General features: G+C 39.4%; 2 protein-coding genes across 2 annotated transcripts in view; both read left to right on the forward strand.

The window, feature by feature from the left end:
- Mvk (Mevalonate kinase) overlaps window positions 1-18,279 on the forward strand; it is a 33,487-nt gene that overhangs the window by 5,635 nt on the left and 9,573 nt on the right. The window lies entirely within an intron of this gene.
- On the forward strand, window positions 3,657-6,865 carry gny (ALG6 alpha-1,3-glucosyltransferase garnysstan). Its single transcript, XM_083128569.1, has one exon. It carries the CDS (start codon window positions 3,783-3,785, stop codon window positions 5,346-5,348), a length of 1,566 nt encoding a protein of 521 aa, XP_082984695.1. The 5' UTR covers window positions 3,657-3,782; the 3' UTR covers window positions 5,349-6,865.

Below are 18,279 nucleotides of genomic sequence, written 5' to 3' on the forward strand. Positions count from 1 at the left end.
GTTTTTTCTTGTATGTACGCATTGCTTGCATGATAGAATTATTTTCCTGTAGTTTACGGTTATTACAAGCATAAGAAAACAGTTTTTTCTTTGTGACGTTTCAGGAGAACACACGCTCCTTTCATCAGACATTTATTTTCATTTTGACTAAAGATACAGTTATAACAATGGTTAGTAATTTTTAAACAAAAAGAATCTGTTATATAATGGATGTTGTCAATGTTACATTGTTGTAATATAGCAACTTAACTGTGAAAAAAGCAGTCTATTTTTTTTTTTTTTTTTTTTATTTTTTTAAAATTATGAATCCCAAATATCATCAGGTAATTCAAATTCATCATTGTTTTCACAAAGTCTCTTGATGTTTTCTGTTACATTAAATTTTAAAGATGGTGGCTTACTCCATTTGTGAAAAAGAAAACTCCACACTGGATCTATGTTACCATTTTCATTATTTAATTTATTCCAGTGTTCTTCTGCAATGAACGAGGCTTCCCAGACATTCAACTCTGTTTTTCCCGTTAATCTTTTTAAAACCCTTCTCTTTTTAATCAAATGCTTCTCTTCGATGATATGAGTTGACAAACCTGTTCTTGGGTTTAGATTTATAATGTCCAAATCATGTTCGTGCCATCTTATTGCCATTTTCCTTGCTGTTTGTCCCACATAATCTTTTGAACATGAACAACTTATATTATATATTCCTGTGGTTTCCACATCTGGTAGCGAGTTTCTCATTTTGAATTCTGTTTTCTTATGCTTGTAATAACCGTAAACTACAGGAAAATAACGCTATATTGCTACAAAACTAAGATTTCGTTAATGTATGTGCTTACACTTGGCCAGCAAACAATTCCCTGATATCCCCACAAACCATTCCAGGTAATGTCAGGTTAGGCAAGCATAGTTAAAATTTAGTTCGTAAAACAATTCACATGCATTTCGAAAAACTAACTTTCCCCGCTTATTTCCCATTTTCAAAATGCAAACCCCATATTTTAACTTTAGATTCGTGATTACGAGGCCTCAATTAATGATTATGCCAAATATGAAAGCAATCGGATAGGCATCCGGTATTGTAAAATCGCTCCGTCTTTTGTGCAAAATATTGTGATTGAAATAAAATTACAGGTATCAGCATCACTTTGGGGGGGTAAACCTTACCTAAAAAGGGAAATAAACTGTCTTTGCACCCCCCCCCCCTTTAGTTTTGGAATCCAATTGACGCGACTGGCATCACTTGCTGCAGAGCCAAGGTGCCAGGATTGAATCCTGTAATGGCATAGCTATCAAGTGTGTTTTTGCTCCATTTTCCATTTCATCACCACGTCATAATTGACCTAAGACGTAGAAGAGTCTCATAAAATAACCAAAATGGAAGAAGTAGAAATGAAGTTACACGTGTGATTTATGTAATTTTATTGTTTATGTGACCTTGTCCACATTATGCTCTGTTTGGTGCATCATGTAACGTTTGCCATGCTTGCCGATCATTGGCATTTCTAGCATAAATCACTCGACGTTGCTGCTGTAGACAGGGAACCTCACGTTATGAGAAGCCAAAACCAGGCTGCACATAATATACGTGAGAATGCACAAATTCTATGCCACACTTACAAAGCAAGCTTCTTCTAAATGCAACAAACCATGTGGGAGACCACAATGTGACACCAGAATCTTCGTAAGCACCTATCTTCTGACTCCAAAACTGCCGAGCGATCACTAGAATGGGAAACATGACAGGTTTAAATATGTATTGCAATTTAGACACACACGTAAAATAAAAATTTACATTTTACTCTTCATTATTTTTGTCTAATACATATTCTCAACTTGTATTTTAATGTGTATGAAAAATGGAATTTTTGCCTGACTTTTATCTCCATCAACACCATATCCAATGCTCGAAAAATCTTCTTCAGAGCTATGTGCCAGCTGTGAAAATCAGGTGCCAGGAAACCACCTACTAGCAAACTATAAGAAGGTGAGCCGGTCCTAGTGGCAGAGTGGTTATTAGCACATCACACTACGATGCAGGGGTCCCAGGTTTGAATCCCGGCCTGAGCATGGATGTTTGTGAGTGTTCATTCATCATATCATCACTCATCCCCATCTTTACAAATAAGTCAAAACTGGCAAAAAAGAAAGCAAATAAATAAAAAATCAATCAATCTATAAGAAGCTGAGCATCACTGTATTCAAAATATTGCTAAATCTTGTGAGTAAGTAGGAAAAGGGGGGGGGGGACAAAGAGTAAGAAATTGTTATTTATTCTATGAAATGTTCACAATGTTGATAAAAAAATCATGTGCTAACTTACGATGTACTGCAATTTTAACTTGGAGTTTTCAGAATTTCGTACATGCAAACTTGAAAAGTGGCAATATTACAGCAAAAGATCATAATCTCGAGCCCTGACCATATCACAAAGATTTTTAATCAGTCTTGAAAATTTAATTCATTCTGGTAGGCATGACAGTAGGCACTATGAAAGAGACAGCTGTCTACAATATCTGGCAATCATCGTTTTTTTTACATGATTGCGAAAGCTTAAAGTCACCTGAGCTAGCAAAATTTTCGAAAAGCACCCCCTTCCCCCTCAGTTAACATTTTCCACTTCAGGCATTCCAAGAAAGGAGTCATACTCCAAGTAAATTACAAAATTCATCAATCTCGAAATTTTTATTATTTTTAATTCCATTAAGGTTTACTTTTTTGTGAGTCATATCTCTCCAACAAACATTACTAGCATCTGTAGGCTATACATTTAATAGACAAATGAAGTCAATTGTTGCTACATTTTTAAAGCTTAACACGTTTCCATCAATACTTTTCATGCATTCAACCTATATCACTAAAAACAAGTTTTTTCATTTGTTAGCAGACACCACAAAGTACTTCACGATTCTATGAAATCAGTTCATTATAAATATTTTGATCCAGTCACATTTCTAGAACCTTATGTAAAAAAAAAAAGAAAGACATTTTATGTGTGAATGTCATAATGTAACACTGGAGTGCCCCTTTTGTAGGTTATTTGAAGGGCTCTGGTGTAAAACATGGTAAGTGACATTTTGGTTAGAAACTAAAATGTGCCATCCTTCAATTTTCGAGTGGTACATGTCATACAATTTGCATTGGAGTTAGTGAAGCCTTCTGAAATTGATAAACACAACACGAAAACAATTTATCTGCAGTATAGCTTCTGATAACCTATTTTCTTAATGAACTTCGAAATGGCCAAAATGCTCTTCATTTATCTCGCCATTGCCTTAATGTAGTTAGCGAGATAAGTGATGTAAAATACTAAACATGGAAATAGATTACAAACTCAACAGCGCTAGCAAAAAAAATAGTTAATCTTTACCCTGTGCTTTTAACCATGCCATGAAGTGTGGCCCCAAACAATCTCGATCACTAGCTATCACACTTTCAATTGCATCACGATGACAGATTTGGTGTGTATCTCTTTTTAATTATAGTGTTACTTATGTTATGAACTTCTGGCACATGTTCATCAGAATTTAAATGTTCCAATAGTTAATACGATTGAGAATCTTGTAAAATTGTATATTATGGGTTTAATAGAGCATGAGGTATTCCTTGTATCCCAACTTACCTGGTAATGCGTGTTCTTTCTCTTGTTACCAGATACCTTACAAGACATGGAACATGTAGCAGAGCATCATGGGCAGTCTGAGGTTTCCATAATAATTCAAGTTACTGTTCCACGCAAGAAGACATAAAATTTCTCCGTAGTAATTGCGGTACCAGAGTACAAAATGGCTGAGAGTGTCGCAGGAGGGATCTGCCTAGCGGTTTTCTTAGCACTTTTATTGCGATGGGGAGTGTCCCTGTATCCATACTCGGGGGCAGGAAAGTCCCCTATGTTTGGCGATTACGAAGCTCAGAGGCATTGGATGGAGATCACATATAATTTACCCGTCGAAGACTGGTACCGTAACACGACTGACAATGATCTGATGTACTGGGGCCTAGATTATCCACCTCTTACTGCATATCATAGTTACGTATGTGGTGCTGTTGCTCAACACGTTGATCCAGCTTACGTGAGACTGAAGATGTCTCGTGGATACGAGAGCCTCAGTCATAAACTATTTATGAGATTCACCGTACTTGCTGCTGATCTCCTTGTGTACATTCCGAGTGTTGTTTGGTGGTTTTCAGGAACTGATTCCAAGTACAGGAAGTCGAAACAAGTTACCAGTAAACTGCGGGACAACATACCCTTGGGCATAATTATAATGCTTCTCTACCCTGGTTTGGTATTGATTGATTATGGCCATTTCCAGTATAATAATGTGTCGTTGGGGCTGATGGTAGCCTCTGCGACAGCTTTAGGCAAAGGATGGGAAGTTGTCGGGTGCATATTCTACTGCCTTGCCTTAAATTATAAACAGATGGAATTGTACCATGCGATGCCATATTTTTGTTACTTGTTGGGGCTTTGTTTCAAACAGAAGACAGTTTTCAAGAGTTTCTTAAAGTTGTTGAAGCTGGGGTTGGTTGTTGCAATAACTTTTCTGGTTGTGTGGTTCCCGTTTGTGCAAAACAAAAGCATTTTCTTTCAGGTCGTCCATAGGTTGTTCCCTCTCGCAAGAGGCGTGTTTGAAGACAAGGTGGCCAATGTCTGGTGCAGCGTTAATGTCCTCGTGAAGCTGAAAAATATTTTCACAAACATTACAATGGCCAAAATATGTCTATGTTGCACGTTTGTAGGAATTCTTCCAAGTAGCGTAAATTTACTTCTGAAACCAACCTACCAAAGATTTCTCTTAGCGTTGGTGAATTCATCCTTAACATTCTTTCTCCTTTCATTCCAAGTGCACGAGAAAAGCATATTATTAGTTGCGGCACCTGTGTGCTTGTTATTTTCCTATTATCCTTTTCTTTGTTTCTGGTTCTTAATCACATCCACATTAAGCATGGCCCCTCTTCTTTTAAAAGATGAACTTCTTTTGCCATTTGTGGCGTTAACTGTTTTTTATGTAGCATTTGTTTCGTTAACGGTAGAATTTGGTAAAAAATCCTCCCCGTCTCCTAAACATAAACCGTATGGTTTTCGAACGGCAAGGAAGACAAATCAGGAGGACCTTATTGTACAGCCACCATTGTTTGTTACAATTATAAAAATATTATTTGTTGTCTCTCTTATAGGTTATGCAGCCTTAATTGCATGTAGCTTGGTCCTCCATCCCCCAACAAGATATCCAGATCTTTATCCACTTCTAATATCTGTTTATTCATGCATGCATTTCATTGCATTTCTTATGTTCTTCCATTATTTGCAGTTTACATGTACAGCAGAGAAAGTAAAAATGAATTAACGTTTCTGAATGGTAGCTTCTTAAAATTCATATCTATTTGTATGTTATCAGATTTTCCAGGTCTTGCCAGAATACAAAATATTGAATGTGCCTTTTCTTTTGTGGTGTTACATACTATAATTTGTATTCTGAGTGTTTTTTTTTAAAGATATGTTCAGAGAGTTCCAGGACTGGTTTATAATTCCTCAGAAAACCCCATGTTCGGCATGGGAAAGACAAGTCTTTCTTGAGTCGCAAGCCCAAAATCAGGCTTGTCATTAAATAGCAAGACATTACAGTATGATGGGTTTAGACTGCTGTTTGCTTGAGAACATGTAAATGTTGAAGCAAGTAACTTAGCACTAAACAGACGTACACCTCTTAACATGCTCACATTGAAATTCAAGCTTGTACTGCAGTTTTACAAGTGTTCACTAGGTTATTGGATTGAAGTTTATTATACACTCCCTAAGACACTTGCAGTCTTTCATGTGGATAGAGAAACTACCTTGCTTAATGCATTGGTATATTTCTCTACCGAGCATAATGTATAACAACCCAACCAAAGTAATTGCAGTTATGTCGGTACAGTATGCCTTAACACGTATAGATTCAATGTCATATCGTCATGATTTTCATTATACAAAGTAGGCCTGGTAGGCCTGCTATATTGGTGAAAGAGTACTCTTGTGTACATGTGTGAGTTGCAAAGCAAGCTTCATCAATCAAGTTCATGCAAACAGGTGTGAACTTGTAAACTCACAAGTACTTCAGAACTTGTAAACTCACGAGTACTTCAGGAACTCATACTTAGCATCGACAAGTGTGAGTTCCTGTAGCATGATATAAAGTATTTGCAGTAAGTTGGCTGTAATTTCATATTTTATAAGTAGCAAAATTTTATGGACACCCACTGTTAAAACTGTACAACAGCTTTGCTTAATTGTGCTGCTATTTTTTAAAAAACTTGTTGAAAGTTTTTTTTATATATATATATAGATTTATGAACATCTTCTGTACACAGCTAGTCCTGAAACTGTCTGAATAATAGTAATAATTCAGGGACCAATGACAGCACAGATTATTTTTTTAATTTCATAATATGACCTAAAAGTTTTCATAAGATTGTTAGTGGGGTCTGTTTCTGTAGTGGAAGAATCATGTTCTTATTTACAAACAAGCATCTATGCATGTGTAACTATGAGAGAATGTGTACAAATATTTGTTGTAAAGTTGTTTTTTATGCTACTCTTGCATTTATGTTGTTGAACTTTTACTCAGAGAGGGATTGTCCGGTGACTAGGGTACACACATGATTTTCTTATACTTTTATTTTTTTGGGAGATGATGTATGGTTTCTTATACATGTTGCTATTTCTGAAAGGTTGAGTAATTGAATATTTCAGTGATGTTATGTATTGTATGAATTGAATTTATTTAGATTAATTATTTTTTGGAGTACATATTCTATATCATTTGGTGGTATGTTTATAGATGTATTTTTGTGCCATGAATAAATGTGTTCAGTTGGTTTGAAATATATTAGTTTCTTTTATATAGTTTACTGCTGCTGCCGTTGGATTACAGAGTCACATGTACGTGCAGTTAATATGTCAACATGTACCTGTGACAAATGTGATTCCAGAATTCCTTTAGTGAAATGTCTGCATTTGAAATGGGACAAAAGTAATTATACAGTACCCCCTTCTCTCCAATTGAAATGTACATGGTGATTCCTAATTCCCTCTTTTGGGGTTTCGAATGTTTATACAGAAATTAGGTGCATATCAGTACATAAAGTATCCCTCTCCAAGTTTAGTATATACCTTACAGATGTACACCCCTGCTAACATGGCAGACATCAATCCCACCTGGCCTGTTTGTTTTGCATCGCACAGACAGTCCATCTCCTTGAACTTGTTGTACCACACACGAATTGTCTTCTTTGTAGCTGATCAGGGGTGATTCATTCATTCTTAGTTTTTAACTAAGTGGTTAAAAGTCCAAAACTAAGAATGAATGAATTGTGTTGTATTTAGGTACTTCCGTTCAATATTTTGTACAAAGTCTCTATTGTACCGTCACAACCGACTCACATTTAGCAAATTCTAAGATGCAGAACGCTTTGTGTTCATCAGTGCATGCTGCGTTTGCGTTAACTGTGCAATATTGCCTCCTAACGGTTAAATCTACAATTATGTGATGAAGCCTATTACGAGTGCAAACTTGGGTAAAATCTTTATCCAGTGATATGCACCTTTTTTCTGCATGTGTTATAGTTCTTGTACTATAAATGTTCGAAACCCTGGAGCAAATTACCCTGTCTAATGTCTATAATGCAAAAACTGACCTCCTTGGTGGAGTGGTCTGGGTGTTCTTTGTGAGCATCCCTTCAACAATTTTATCATATTATCACCCATTCCTATCTTTACGATTAGCCAAAAGTGGGGGGGAAAGCAATGTAAAATAAACCAAATCAATCAGTCTATCTATAATGCAAATATTATCAAACATGTGGCCGTGGTGGCTCAGTCGGTAACGCGTCTGACTACCATGCTAAAGGTCCAGGGTTCGATCCCCGGCCGGTTCAAATCCGGGAACTTTTCTAACGTTGGAAGCGGCCCCGGCACCCATCCAGCGTCGAATGACATGGGTAGCTGGGGGAAACCCTGGTGGGTAAAAGCAGTTAGGGATGTGATGCTGATTGCATCACACCCACTCACGACCGGATCAAGAAAGTGTGGGGCATTACCCCCACACCCCCTATACACCTTCATAGCGTTGTGGTAAGCACAGGGTAGCACTTTACACCTTTATTATCAAACATGTTAGTTTGTGCAGCTGAAAAAAAAAACACGTTTAATCATACTTGTAGGGTTCTGATCAGTGGAGGGCTTTTTATTATTATTATTATTTTTATTTATGTGATGGTATGTTAAGTTAGCCATCACCATCTCGGAAACTTATGGGCCTATAAAGACAACATTTGATAGGCTTAATAAAAATTGGTTCATGCAGCGTAAAATAACCTGATCTGTCTTGGCTGTTGTCTTTTAATGCTTGGCTGGACCTTTAGCTGACACCAGTGAAGCCATTTTGAAATCCTCTTGTTTCAAGAAACCGCTATGATATTTCAAATTGTGATAAATTACATTTGCTTAGAATTTGCCGGCCATGGCTGAGAAGTTAGCACATTGTGCTACGATGCCAGGGGTCCCAGGTTCGAATCCCGGCCTGGGCACGGATGTTTGTCAGTGTTCATTCATCATGTCATCACTCATCCCTATCTTCGCAAATTAGCCAAAAGTAGCACAAAAAGCGAAGTAAAGTAAAGCAAGTCAATCAATCAATTTGCTTAGACTACTAATATAGCAATCAAGTCTTCCTTCATATTGTTTGCTTTCGCTTTCGTCTAGATATTTCCAGTCTCGTGGCTATGTATGCCATTAAACTACTGCAAATGTCTAGCCAACAGTGAAAGCATATCACACACAGATTTGCATGATTGGTCTAATGATTAATGGTTGTTCATGAAAAGTATAAAAGTTGCAGTCGAGTACTTGATTCTTCTTCTTCTTTTCCAACCCCTTCTTCCTTTTAAGCATCAGGTTCCATCATCCACTTGCTGTACACTTTTCGGTCCAAGGCTACTTTTCGGACTTCCGGCATTGTTTTCCCTTTATTCTTTCCTATCTTTTCCACATACTCTTCCCATTGAACTCATTCAGAGAAATCAAAGGAGTACTTGACTCATGAAAATTAATGATAGGCAGGATGGTGCCTCTGTTTAGTAATAGCCAATCAGAGTGCATTATAGGTGACTGGAAATTACTTCAACTAATCAGATTGCTTAACATCTGTTTACATGTCCACTGAAAGAAACAGCAAAGCCGTAATCCCTCATTCATTAAAGAGGTTGTGCATGACAGATACATCATGTGTTGCTGGCTGTAGAAGTATTTAGTGAAAAGAACCCACTGTGCACCTTGAGATTGCATTTTCTTTTTTGTTTTCCATCGAGAAAATGTAGGGTATTGGGTTTGAAATCGGTTGCAGCCAATTTCTGAAAAGGATACACTTTTTTGCTGTCTCTTGTTGCCCATTTCACTCATACGAGAGTCACTATTTATATTTTGAGCCTTGGCAGCACTGATTGAAGTTAGGCGTGACGTTTGCACGGAATCGTCTCGCATTATTGACCATAACGTACTTCAAATGTTTTGTCAATAGCTTCATTTGTGTTGTTTATGTTGCCTTGGAGATTGTGCGACAACAATAAAATGGAATTAACTCGTGAACATTTTCGTGCGATGATTACTTACGATTTTCGACGTGGATTATCAAGAGAAGAGTGCATCGATCAACTTACTTCCACATTTGGCGATGAAGCCCCATCCTTTGCCACTGTGAAACGCTGGTATAACGAATTTAATCGTGGCCGCCATTCGCTCACCGACGAGATTCGCGAAGGTCGTCCAAAATCAGTTGTTGTTCAAGAAAACATTGATGCTGTGCAAAACCTAATACTGCAAGATCGTCATGTGACATACTGTGAGATTGAGGCAACCATAGGCATTAGTTCCACCAGCATATATAAAATATTACATGATCATTTAGCTGTGAGAAAGGTATGTTCTCGTTAGATCCCACACAATTTGACAAAAACTCAAAGAGACGCTCGCGTCAATTGGTGCAAACAAATGCTCAATAAATACAACCGTGATGCTTCAAAAGACGTATACAAGATTGTAACAGGTGACGAATCATGGATATATGCATATGAGCCGGAACGTAAACAGCAGTCGACTGTATGGGTGTTTCAAGATGAACCCAACCCAACAAAAGTTGTTCGCGCTCGAAGCACATCGAAACAAATGGTCGCCTGTTTTTTCGGGAAAACTGGTCATGTGGCAACTGTGCCTTTAGAACGGTCAACTCTGAATGGTACACAACAATTTGTTTCCCAGAGGTCTTCGGTCAAATACGGAAAACAAACAACGCCGTCGGATCATTCTTCATCAAGACAATGCCAGCTGTCACACATCTCGTCTAACAACCGACTTTATGAACAGTCAAAAAATCGAATTGATGGGTCATCCGCCGTACAGTCCTGATTTGGCACCCAATGACTTCTTCTTGTTCCCGAACGTCAAGAATAAATTGCGTGGACAACGATTTTCGTCGGCGGAAGACGCCGTTGATGCGTTCAAAAACCATATTATGGAGGTGTCCCAAGAAGATTGGAAAAACTGCTTTGACAAATGGTTCGAACGAATGCAAAAGTGTATTGACCATAAAGGAGAATACTTCGAAAAACAATAAAGCAGTTTTCAATGCCAAATTCCTGTTTTTTTCATTGTTAGGTTCAAAATATAAATAGTGACCCTCGTAAATGCCAATTTAGAATCTTTTCAGTGCCTAAACAAGAAAATAGTGAAAAACTGTCAATGTTCATCAAATTAGGTGGGTGGCAGAAGTTGGCACTGTTGCCACGTTGGAGCACAACCCCGTGCGTTCGGAGGTTTAGGAGAAAGAAAGATCTCGTTCTAGAGTTGGTCTTTGTAATTCGCTCAAAATGTCAGGGATGACACACAAGTGACCCAGAGAGAGATCGGTCTGATACTCAAACGAGACAACTCAGCCCGGTTGACATTGCCAAACAGTGAGAGGGAACCTGCGACTTTTGTCCTGCTCTCACTTTGCTTTTCCCATATGTGGCACAATTCTGCACAGCTGCCTATTTTCGTGGCCGTGCATTTGGTGCCTAGTTTGTATATTTTGGGGCCTTTTTCCCTGTCTATTTCAAGGGGTTTTATTCCCTATCAATCCTGATCCTGGTTATGAAGTGTAAATAATACAGAACACAGGAAAGTTTAATTATGGAGATGTATCAAAATTTTATGGTATATTTTTTCACTCGGCCAGTAATTAAGTGGTGACAGTTCTTTTAAGGGCACGAGGCAATTTCCAGCCAGGTGCGAGGTTCTAAACAGCCCCTCCCCCATGGACGAGCTGGGGGAAAAGAGGTCTGTTCTCTGGGTGGTTGCAGGAGGGGGAGAAAACTTAGCATTATGCTTATGGGAGTATTATTTTACTTATCCTCTTGGGAACCAAACTTCCGATGGCATACAGTCCATACTAGCTAACTGTAGACCAGGCGAACGAGAACAAGTCTCTGCGCAAGTAGTGATGCAAGACGACTCCACCAATGAACAGTAAGAGATACGGGATTATGTAATCGGCGATGGGAGTTTTCCCCATTTCCTCCAGCGTTGAAAACTTTTGAAAAGGATAATACCGAACGCACATGGCAAACGGACCGTATTTTTGTCTCCAGGTCCGTACGATTAGTGAATTTCTTAGGGAAATATTAGGGATAAAACTGCAAAGCAAATTTTCACAAGCTGTTCATTTAGCGTACAGACTAAGGTCTGGACCGAACATCCGTATATGTATGGTCAGGACCGTACGGTTGGCAACACTGTGCTTTCACCACTCGATATTCCTCCTCCTCCTCTGCCGATATGCGCGGCCCTGCTCTACAGTTAGCTGGTATGGACTATAGAAAACACATGGGCGAAAAGCAGACCCTTTCAAGATTTGGTTTGTCGTCGGAAAAGTCGAAAACTCCCATTTGATTAGCTGTAAATTGAAGTTGGGTATGAATGGGATTCTGAAAAGTCTTATGTTTTTCAAACATCGTATATAGAGCATTCCCCGACATTCGCTTCGAGACACAGCGGCCCGGTGTCAGCGCTTGGGAAGAGAGAAGCGAGAGAGAGAGAGAGAAAGAGAGAGCAATCTCTCTCTCTCTCTCTCTCTCCTCTTCCTTCTTTTCTACCCAAGGGAGGGGCAAGGGAAGAGAAAGAGAAGAGGGGGAGGGCAAGAGAGAGAGAAAGAAGAAAGTCTCTCTTTCTTTCCTTTTTTCTTTCTCTTTTCCTCTGCCTCTCTCTCTGTCTCTCTCTTTTTCTTTCCTCTCTCTCTCCCTTTCTTTCTTTCTCTCTTTTTTCTTCCTCCCTCCCTCTTTTCAAGAAGCAGAGAAGAAAAAAGAGGAGGAGAAGAGAGATATCTCTCTCTCTCTCTCTCTCTCTCTCCTTCCTCTTTTCTTCTTCTTCTCTAGTCTCTCCCGACGAACGGGATCCGCGACAAGTCGGTAGAATCGGCTATTAAAATTACAGTTTTCATATTGTGTACTAACCTTGACTACAGAAGGTGTTGAAAATGATGTCCCTCTGCTGCAACACATTCCTGGCATCTCTGAAGGAAATTGGCATTTACACGTGCAAGTTCGTCTACTGTAATTCTCCCGATTTCGCGTACAAAACTCTCTTTTAACTCACGGATGGTGTGCGGATTGTCTTTGTATACTTTATTTTTTTAGATTTCCCCATAAATAAAAATCGCAGGCTGACAAATCGGGGGACGTAGAGGGTTTTTGAAACACCCGTTTCTTGTGAGAGGCGGCGGATAGATTTCCGAGGAGACTGTTCTAACCTTTGTCCTATCCCATCGAGTTTTTCCTCAGTAAGTACACGTGAGTTTTTCATTCCACTTTTATTCAGAAATGACCCAGTTACTCTAAACTTTTTACGAGGTTTAATATAGTGGTCCTATGTGGAACGGGAACACCAGGAAATTTCGTTGCAAAACGTCGTCGTACTTCTCCACAATTCTTCTTTCCGAAGTGACACTCGACAAGATAAATCCTTTGTTGTAATGTAAACTTTTGTGGTGCCATATTAAGCCACAATCTTTAACACAAGGACACGACACAACACAACGCCCGATGGAGGATTATACTGGCGTCAGTCTGCAACGTCAACAGAAAGGAAAAGAGAGCGAAAAAAACATACTGTCGCGGACCCGTTCACCGGAAAGACAATCGCTGACGCCTGGCCGCTTGCCGCCGAGTCTCGTAGCGAATGTCAGGGAATGCTCGTAGCTTAATAATGAACTTGAAAAACCGCTTCCAGTTGCAACATGGGGAGAAATTCATACACTCTTGTATAGTGCGGGTTCTTTTTGGTAGCAGTGCCCATTCCGATAATATTGAAATAAATGCACACCTTGTGCTAAACTGTCAATGATAAAACATTTTTTCTTAAGCGCAGTGACTTGATTTCTAAAATAAAATATCATCACAGGCAAATTATTGGGTGGGCTCATGCCTTAATGGTGATTAGCGCATAGGGTAGAAAATTGCCTTAATGACCTGAAGTGAAAGATAAAACTGGAAACAAAGACTTCTGTAGTAATGATTAGCGCCACGCAATACGATGCTTAGATTCGAATCCTCACATGGATGTATCAGTGCTTGTTTCATAGTTTATCCCAGTCGTCGCGATCAACCTGATAAGTTAAAAAGCGACGCAAAATAAAGAAACGAGAAAACGCGCGGAAAGTTCAAAGAAGTAAAATATATTTGTGCCAAGACGGCATGACATTTTCATGCTATTATTTCCCGATAATAATTCGCTTTTTCATTATTTATTTTTTCCTGCTAACCTTTTTAACATTGCATGCCCCTTGCCAGAGGAAAGTTTTCTCTGCTTACGTAATTTCTTACTGTCTTGCTCCAGAACATTCGGTTGCATTTAAAGTAAAGAGCATTAGCTAAATATGTGTTTCGCATGAAAATAAACACAGGTCACGTGACGTCCATGACCCCCTCAGGTCAAAAAGTACCGCTACGGTATTCACCGAGCGGAAATCAAGACGTCACGCTGCTTTGTTGGCTTGAGGGAGTGAACACCTGAACACAGGTACGTGTGCATAACGCCGGAAGGAATAAGTAAGTAGTTTCTTTACACTAGTTTTGACGAAGGTAAAGTACAAACAGTCCAGGCGTAAAATGCCTGGATTGAACATAAAGTAAATGAACAGTAATCCTGTAAATGCAAAGGAATTAATATCCTAATATGAAAGGCTTAAGTGTTGTCAATTTAGGATGACTCGTGTGACCGGAAAAGTTAAAAATTAAATGCCTATGAACTTTAATCAAAATCACGTATTTTATAAGTAATAGATGTAAAAATGTAAAACATTGATGATATAAACACAGAAATAAGAGTAACGCATATGTGTGATACATTTGCAAGCAACAAGAATTTGTAGTCAACCTCCTGGCGGAGGCGTTAACATAGCGCGCTACTACATGATCCCGGGTTCGAATCCAGACCTGGGCATGGGTGCTCTTTGTGAGTATCCATCGCTTCAAATTTATATCATTGTCGCGATTAGCCAAAAGTGGAAGAAAATCGTATTCTGGATTAGCCAAAAGAGTGTGTTTGTTCAGTTAACGATAATATTTTTTTTCTCTGGAAATTAACGTTATTTGTTACTGCACTTAAAAACCAAATTTCGTATTCCCGCACAGTGGGCTGCAATTGTCGCGGGAAAAAATATAATTCCGACTAACAACGATCTGTAGGCAACGAAATATTTGCAGTTCAGAAGTGAAAACTATAATAGATGTTAATGTAATGATTGTTCACTTGTGGTTGCAGACGGCAAGCAATGCGGCGTCCTTATCGTTCTTAAAAGCGGCCGCCCCTGGTCGGAAAGTTGTTTTTTTTCCTAACGTAGGGGAAATTAGGTGAAGATATGGGAGAAATATTTCCGTGCTGAAAGCATATTAAATCACCAGAATTTCATTCCCCCGATTGTCGTACTCACGCCCAGATTTAAGGGCGGGGTGGAAGGGAAGGGCTGCAGCCTCGGATCATCACTTGGTAAAAGTTCGGTATATCGGAGACACATTTCTTCATTTTTACACAAGAAACTACTTACGAAAATTAGTTTCTGCAAGCTTTACAACATTCGTCGAGGTATTTTCTTTCATCGTGGAATATATTTGACCAGGAAATCATGTACTTTTCAAGATAAATAACTCGCCGACGCACAATTGCCATTGCTTTCACTACGTGAACTCCATGCTGCATACGTTTGGTGACGTAGGCCCCTGTCAGTGTTTCCAACCCCTTTTTTTTTCACTATGCTTGCCTAACCGAACCAAACTAATCCTAACCTTATCGGAAATGGTTCGAGGGGCTATCCGTCAGCTACCATGCTTAATGGTTCGTGGGGCTATCTGCCAGCTACCCATGCAAAATGTAAAATTTTCACACGTAACGAACACAATAGTAGGTACTTTGCGGTAAAGAAGATTGGAAACCCTGCATACCCGGCTAGAGTCTAGTTTACGTCCTTCTTGCCCGTTTACAAAACCGTGCTAGCAGACAGCTGGCGCTCCGGCATCCGTACAGTAAGTAAGTTTTTCTTTTTACACTTTCTGTCACTAACCATTCACGGGAACGAGGTATGCCTGCGAGGTTAGGTTAGGCCTGTTAGGTTAGGTTCCATTAGCACTCATTTCACCCCTAAATATGTGCTTCATCATCGAAAAATGTCCTCAGTACGTTCAATCACGCATATCCGGACAACATCGGTTTTTCTCGATTTTCTCCTCCAGGAAATTTTTCCTCACCTTGGGATTTACCTTGTTCAATTCCTTATAAAATAACCTTTCCAACGATATATGACACGTATTCCTTAGGAAAAGGACGTAAACTAGACTCTTACCGCATACCCATAACGAGAGTCAAAATGTGCCCGCCATAACGTGTGTTACGGAAGCGAAGAAAGGAATAAAAAAAAATCACTGTGTATGTGAAAAATTGTCTTTGGTTTCGTGTAAAAAGCATAATGGCACCTTGAACTATGTTCCGCAATACACAATTGGTAAGTACGAACCATGCGAAACACAAAATATCCGATTTTAATGTGTCTCTGGTATACCAAACTTTTACCTAGATGTTAATGTAATGATTGTTCACTTGTGGTTGCATATTGCAATGCAGCGTCCGTATCATCCTTAGAAGTGGCTACCCCTGGTCCGAAAGTATTTTTTCCTAACATAGGTGGAATTACGTGAAAAGATGGATAAATTTTTATGTTCTGAAAGCATATTAAATCACCAGAATGTCATACCTCAGATTGTCGTACTCACGCCCAGATTTAGGGGGATAGAAGGGAAGGGCTGCAGCCCCGGATCATCACCGGGGGAAGATGCTTTTTAAAAAATGAGATATATATATATATGTGAAACATGGTAAAAATATAGCTAACCATTTGATGTAACTTGTCCCAAGAGTTTTAAATGAAATCACAATGTTAAGCCTCTGCCCACTGGCATGCCCAGGATTTTCCAAAGGGGTTGCATATCTTTTTTTTTAGTAGTCAGTCCTTATTTTGCCGTATTTTCCTGCCGTAGATTTTTTGTTTTTGTTTATCTTTAGAAATACTGGGCCTAAGAGGTGTTATGAATCCACAAACCCCTCCCCCTTGGAGATTCCACTGCTTCTTGCCTTCACATATATGTATAAATCCAGGCATGGGCATACCTCTGTGAATGCTCTAAATTGTTAATAAAATGTATACCTGGTCTGGCCATAAATACTGTTACATACTATTTTGTGAATAAATTTAGGTACTAATCTGATATTCCCCGGACAGATTTCTTCATTTTTACAGAAGAAACTACTTACGGTAATAGGTTCCTATAGCATTGTCTAACATCTGGAAGGTGTTTTGTGTGATGTAACGGATTTCTTCAAATTTAAAAGTTTGGGGCTCATTTGGGGGCAGGTGACTCCGGCCAATTTCTAACATACTTTTAACAGGGACTCTATAGATAAGGCTGGGGAGCCTGAGCGGAGGCGGGGCCACGTTAGCGGTTGGGGGCGATAGGTCAATTACCCCAGGGGCAGAGCCCGGAATCGGTGGGAAATTTGGATTCAAAAATTTAGTTTAAATTTCCCACCGATTCCGGGATGAAAAACGTGAATACACCTTAAAGAATGTTCCGTGAAGTAGATAGGTAAGTACAAATGTCAAAAATTGACAAAACTAAGAAGTTATAAGTGTCCAGGGAATATCAGATTTTTACCTAAATTTAATATGGTATTAGATTTTTAAATGTTCTTTTAGTATGTTACACTTACATATATTGCACACAAATAGCAGCAATCAGTTTTCAAAATGTACACTTTTTGCCGTCACACAGGCTTAAAGTCTCCCTGGCCAGGCATCTAATGCAGCATGGATGGTCTTGATTTGAAAGTCCGCCCCTGCTGGTATCAAGGAGTGCTTTTAACTTTCAATTATAGGGTGCCTCTTCTTGCAGACAGTCCCATCTAGCTCTGGGCACAGTTTGTAGTCCAAGGTATTGAGATCATGGCTATCAGATGGCCAATCAAAAGTGGAGATGAAATCGCGTACACTGGTCTCCAGTCACCGTCGCGTCATCCTTGCCTTATGAGCTGGGGCAGAATATTCCTTGAACATCTAGGATTCATTGTGAAACATTGTTTGGTTCAATAGTGTCACGAGAGGGTCCAGGACACTCTCCACATACACTTTCGCACGGCTTTTGAGCCCTTTTCTCAAAAATGATGCCTGGTGGAACTCTCATAGCTCACCCCCCACCAAACCATGACTCAGGAGGGTTGGTGACATCTCAGATTTTTGGGAACTCTCTCACAAACTTCTTGAGAGTTGGAAGCATACACCCTTTCATTTTGGCAGTTAAAACTTTATTCGGTGGTGAACAAATTCTTATCAATGAAGAAAATCCTGCAATGCCCATGGCAACGTACCGCTGCAGGAGCAGACTCAATTTCAGTTCCCTCTGCTTCTTCACTTATGACGTCAGGAAATTTCCAGTATTCCACCGGTAAGCTCCAATTCCAAGGTCTTCATTAAGTACCCTGAACATTGATTGTTGTGAAATGTTCAGCTCCTGTGCCATTATCACTTCCTTCCGGATAGGATTTCGGCGGGTGCGAACCACCACTGCTTGAACAGCCACCACTGTTCATACGGCGTGAAGTCGACCAACTCTTGGCCGCGATCTTTCTTTCATGCTACCAGTCTCGGTGAATCTCTGGATTGT

This window comes from Lepisma saccharinum, chromosome 9 (assembly GCF_977018435.1).
Source record: "Lepisma saccharinum chromosome 9, izLepSacc3.1, whole genome shotgun sequence".
In the NCBI taxonomy this organism is placed as follows: domain Eukaryota; kingdom Metazoa; phylum Arthropoda; class Insecta; order Zygentoma; family Lepismatidae; genus Lepisma; species Lepisma saccharinum.

What these genes read in the sequence shown, in the direction of transcription:
- gny (XM_083128569.1), top strand. Translation starts at nt 3,783, where the DNA reads ATGGCTGAGAGTGTCGCAGGAGGGATCTGCCTAGCGGTTTTCTTAGCA.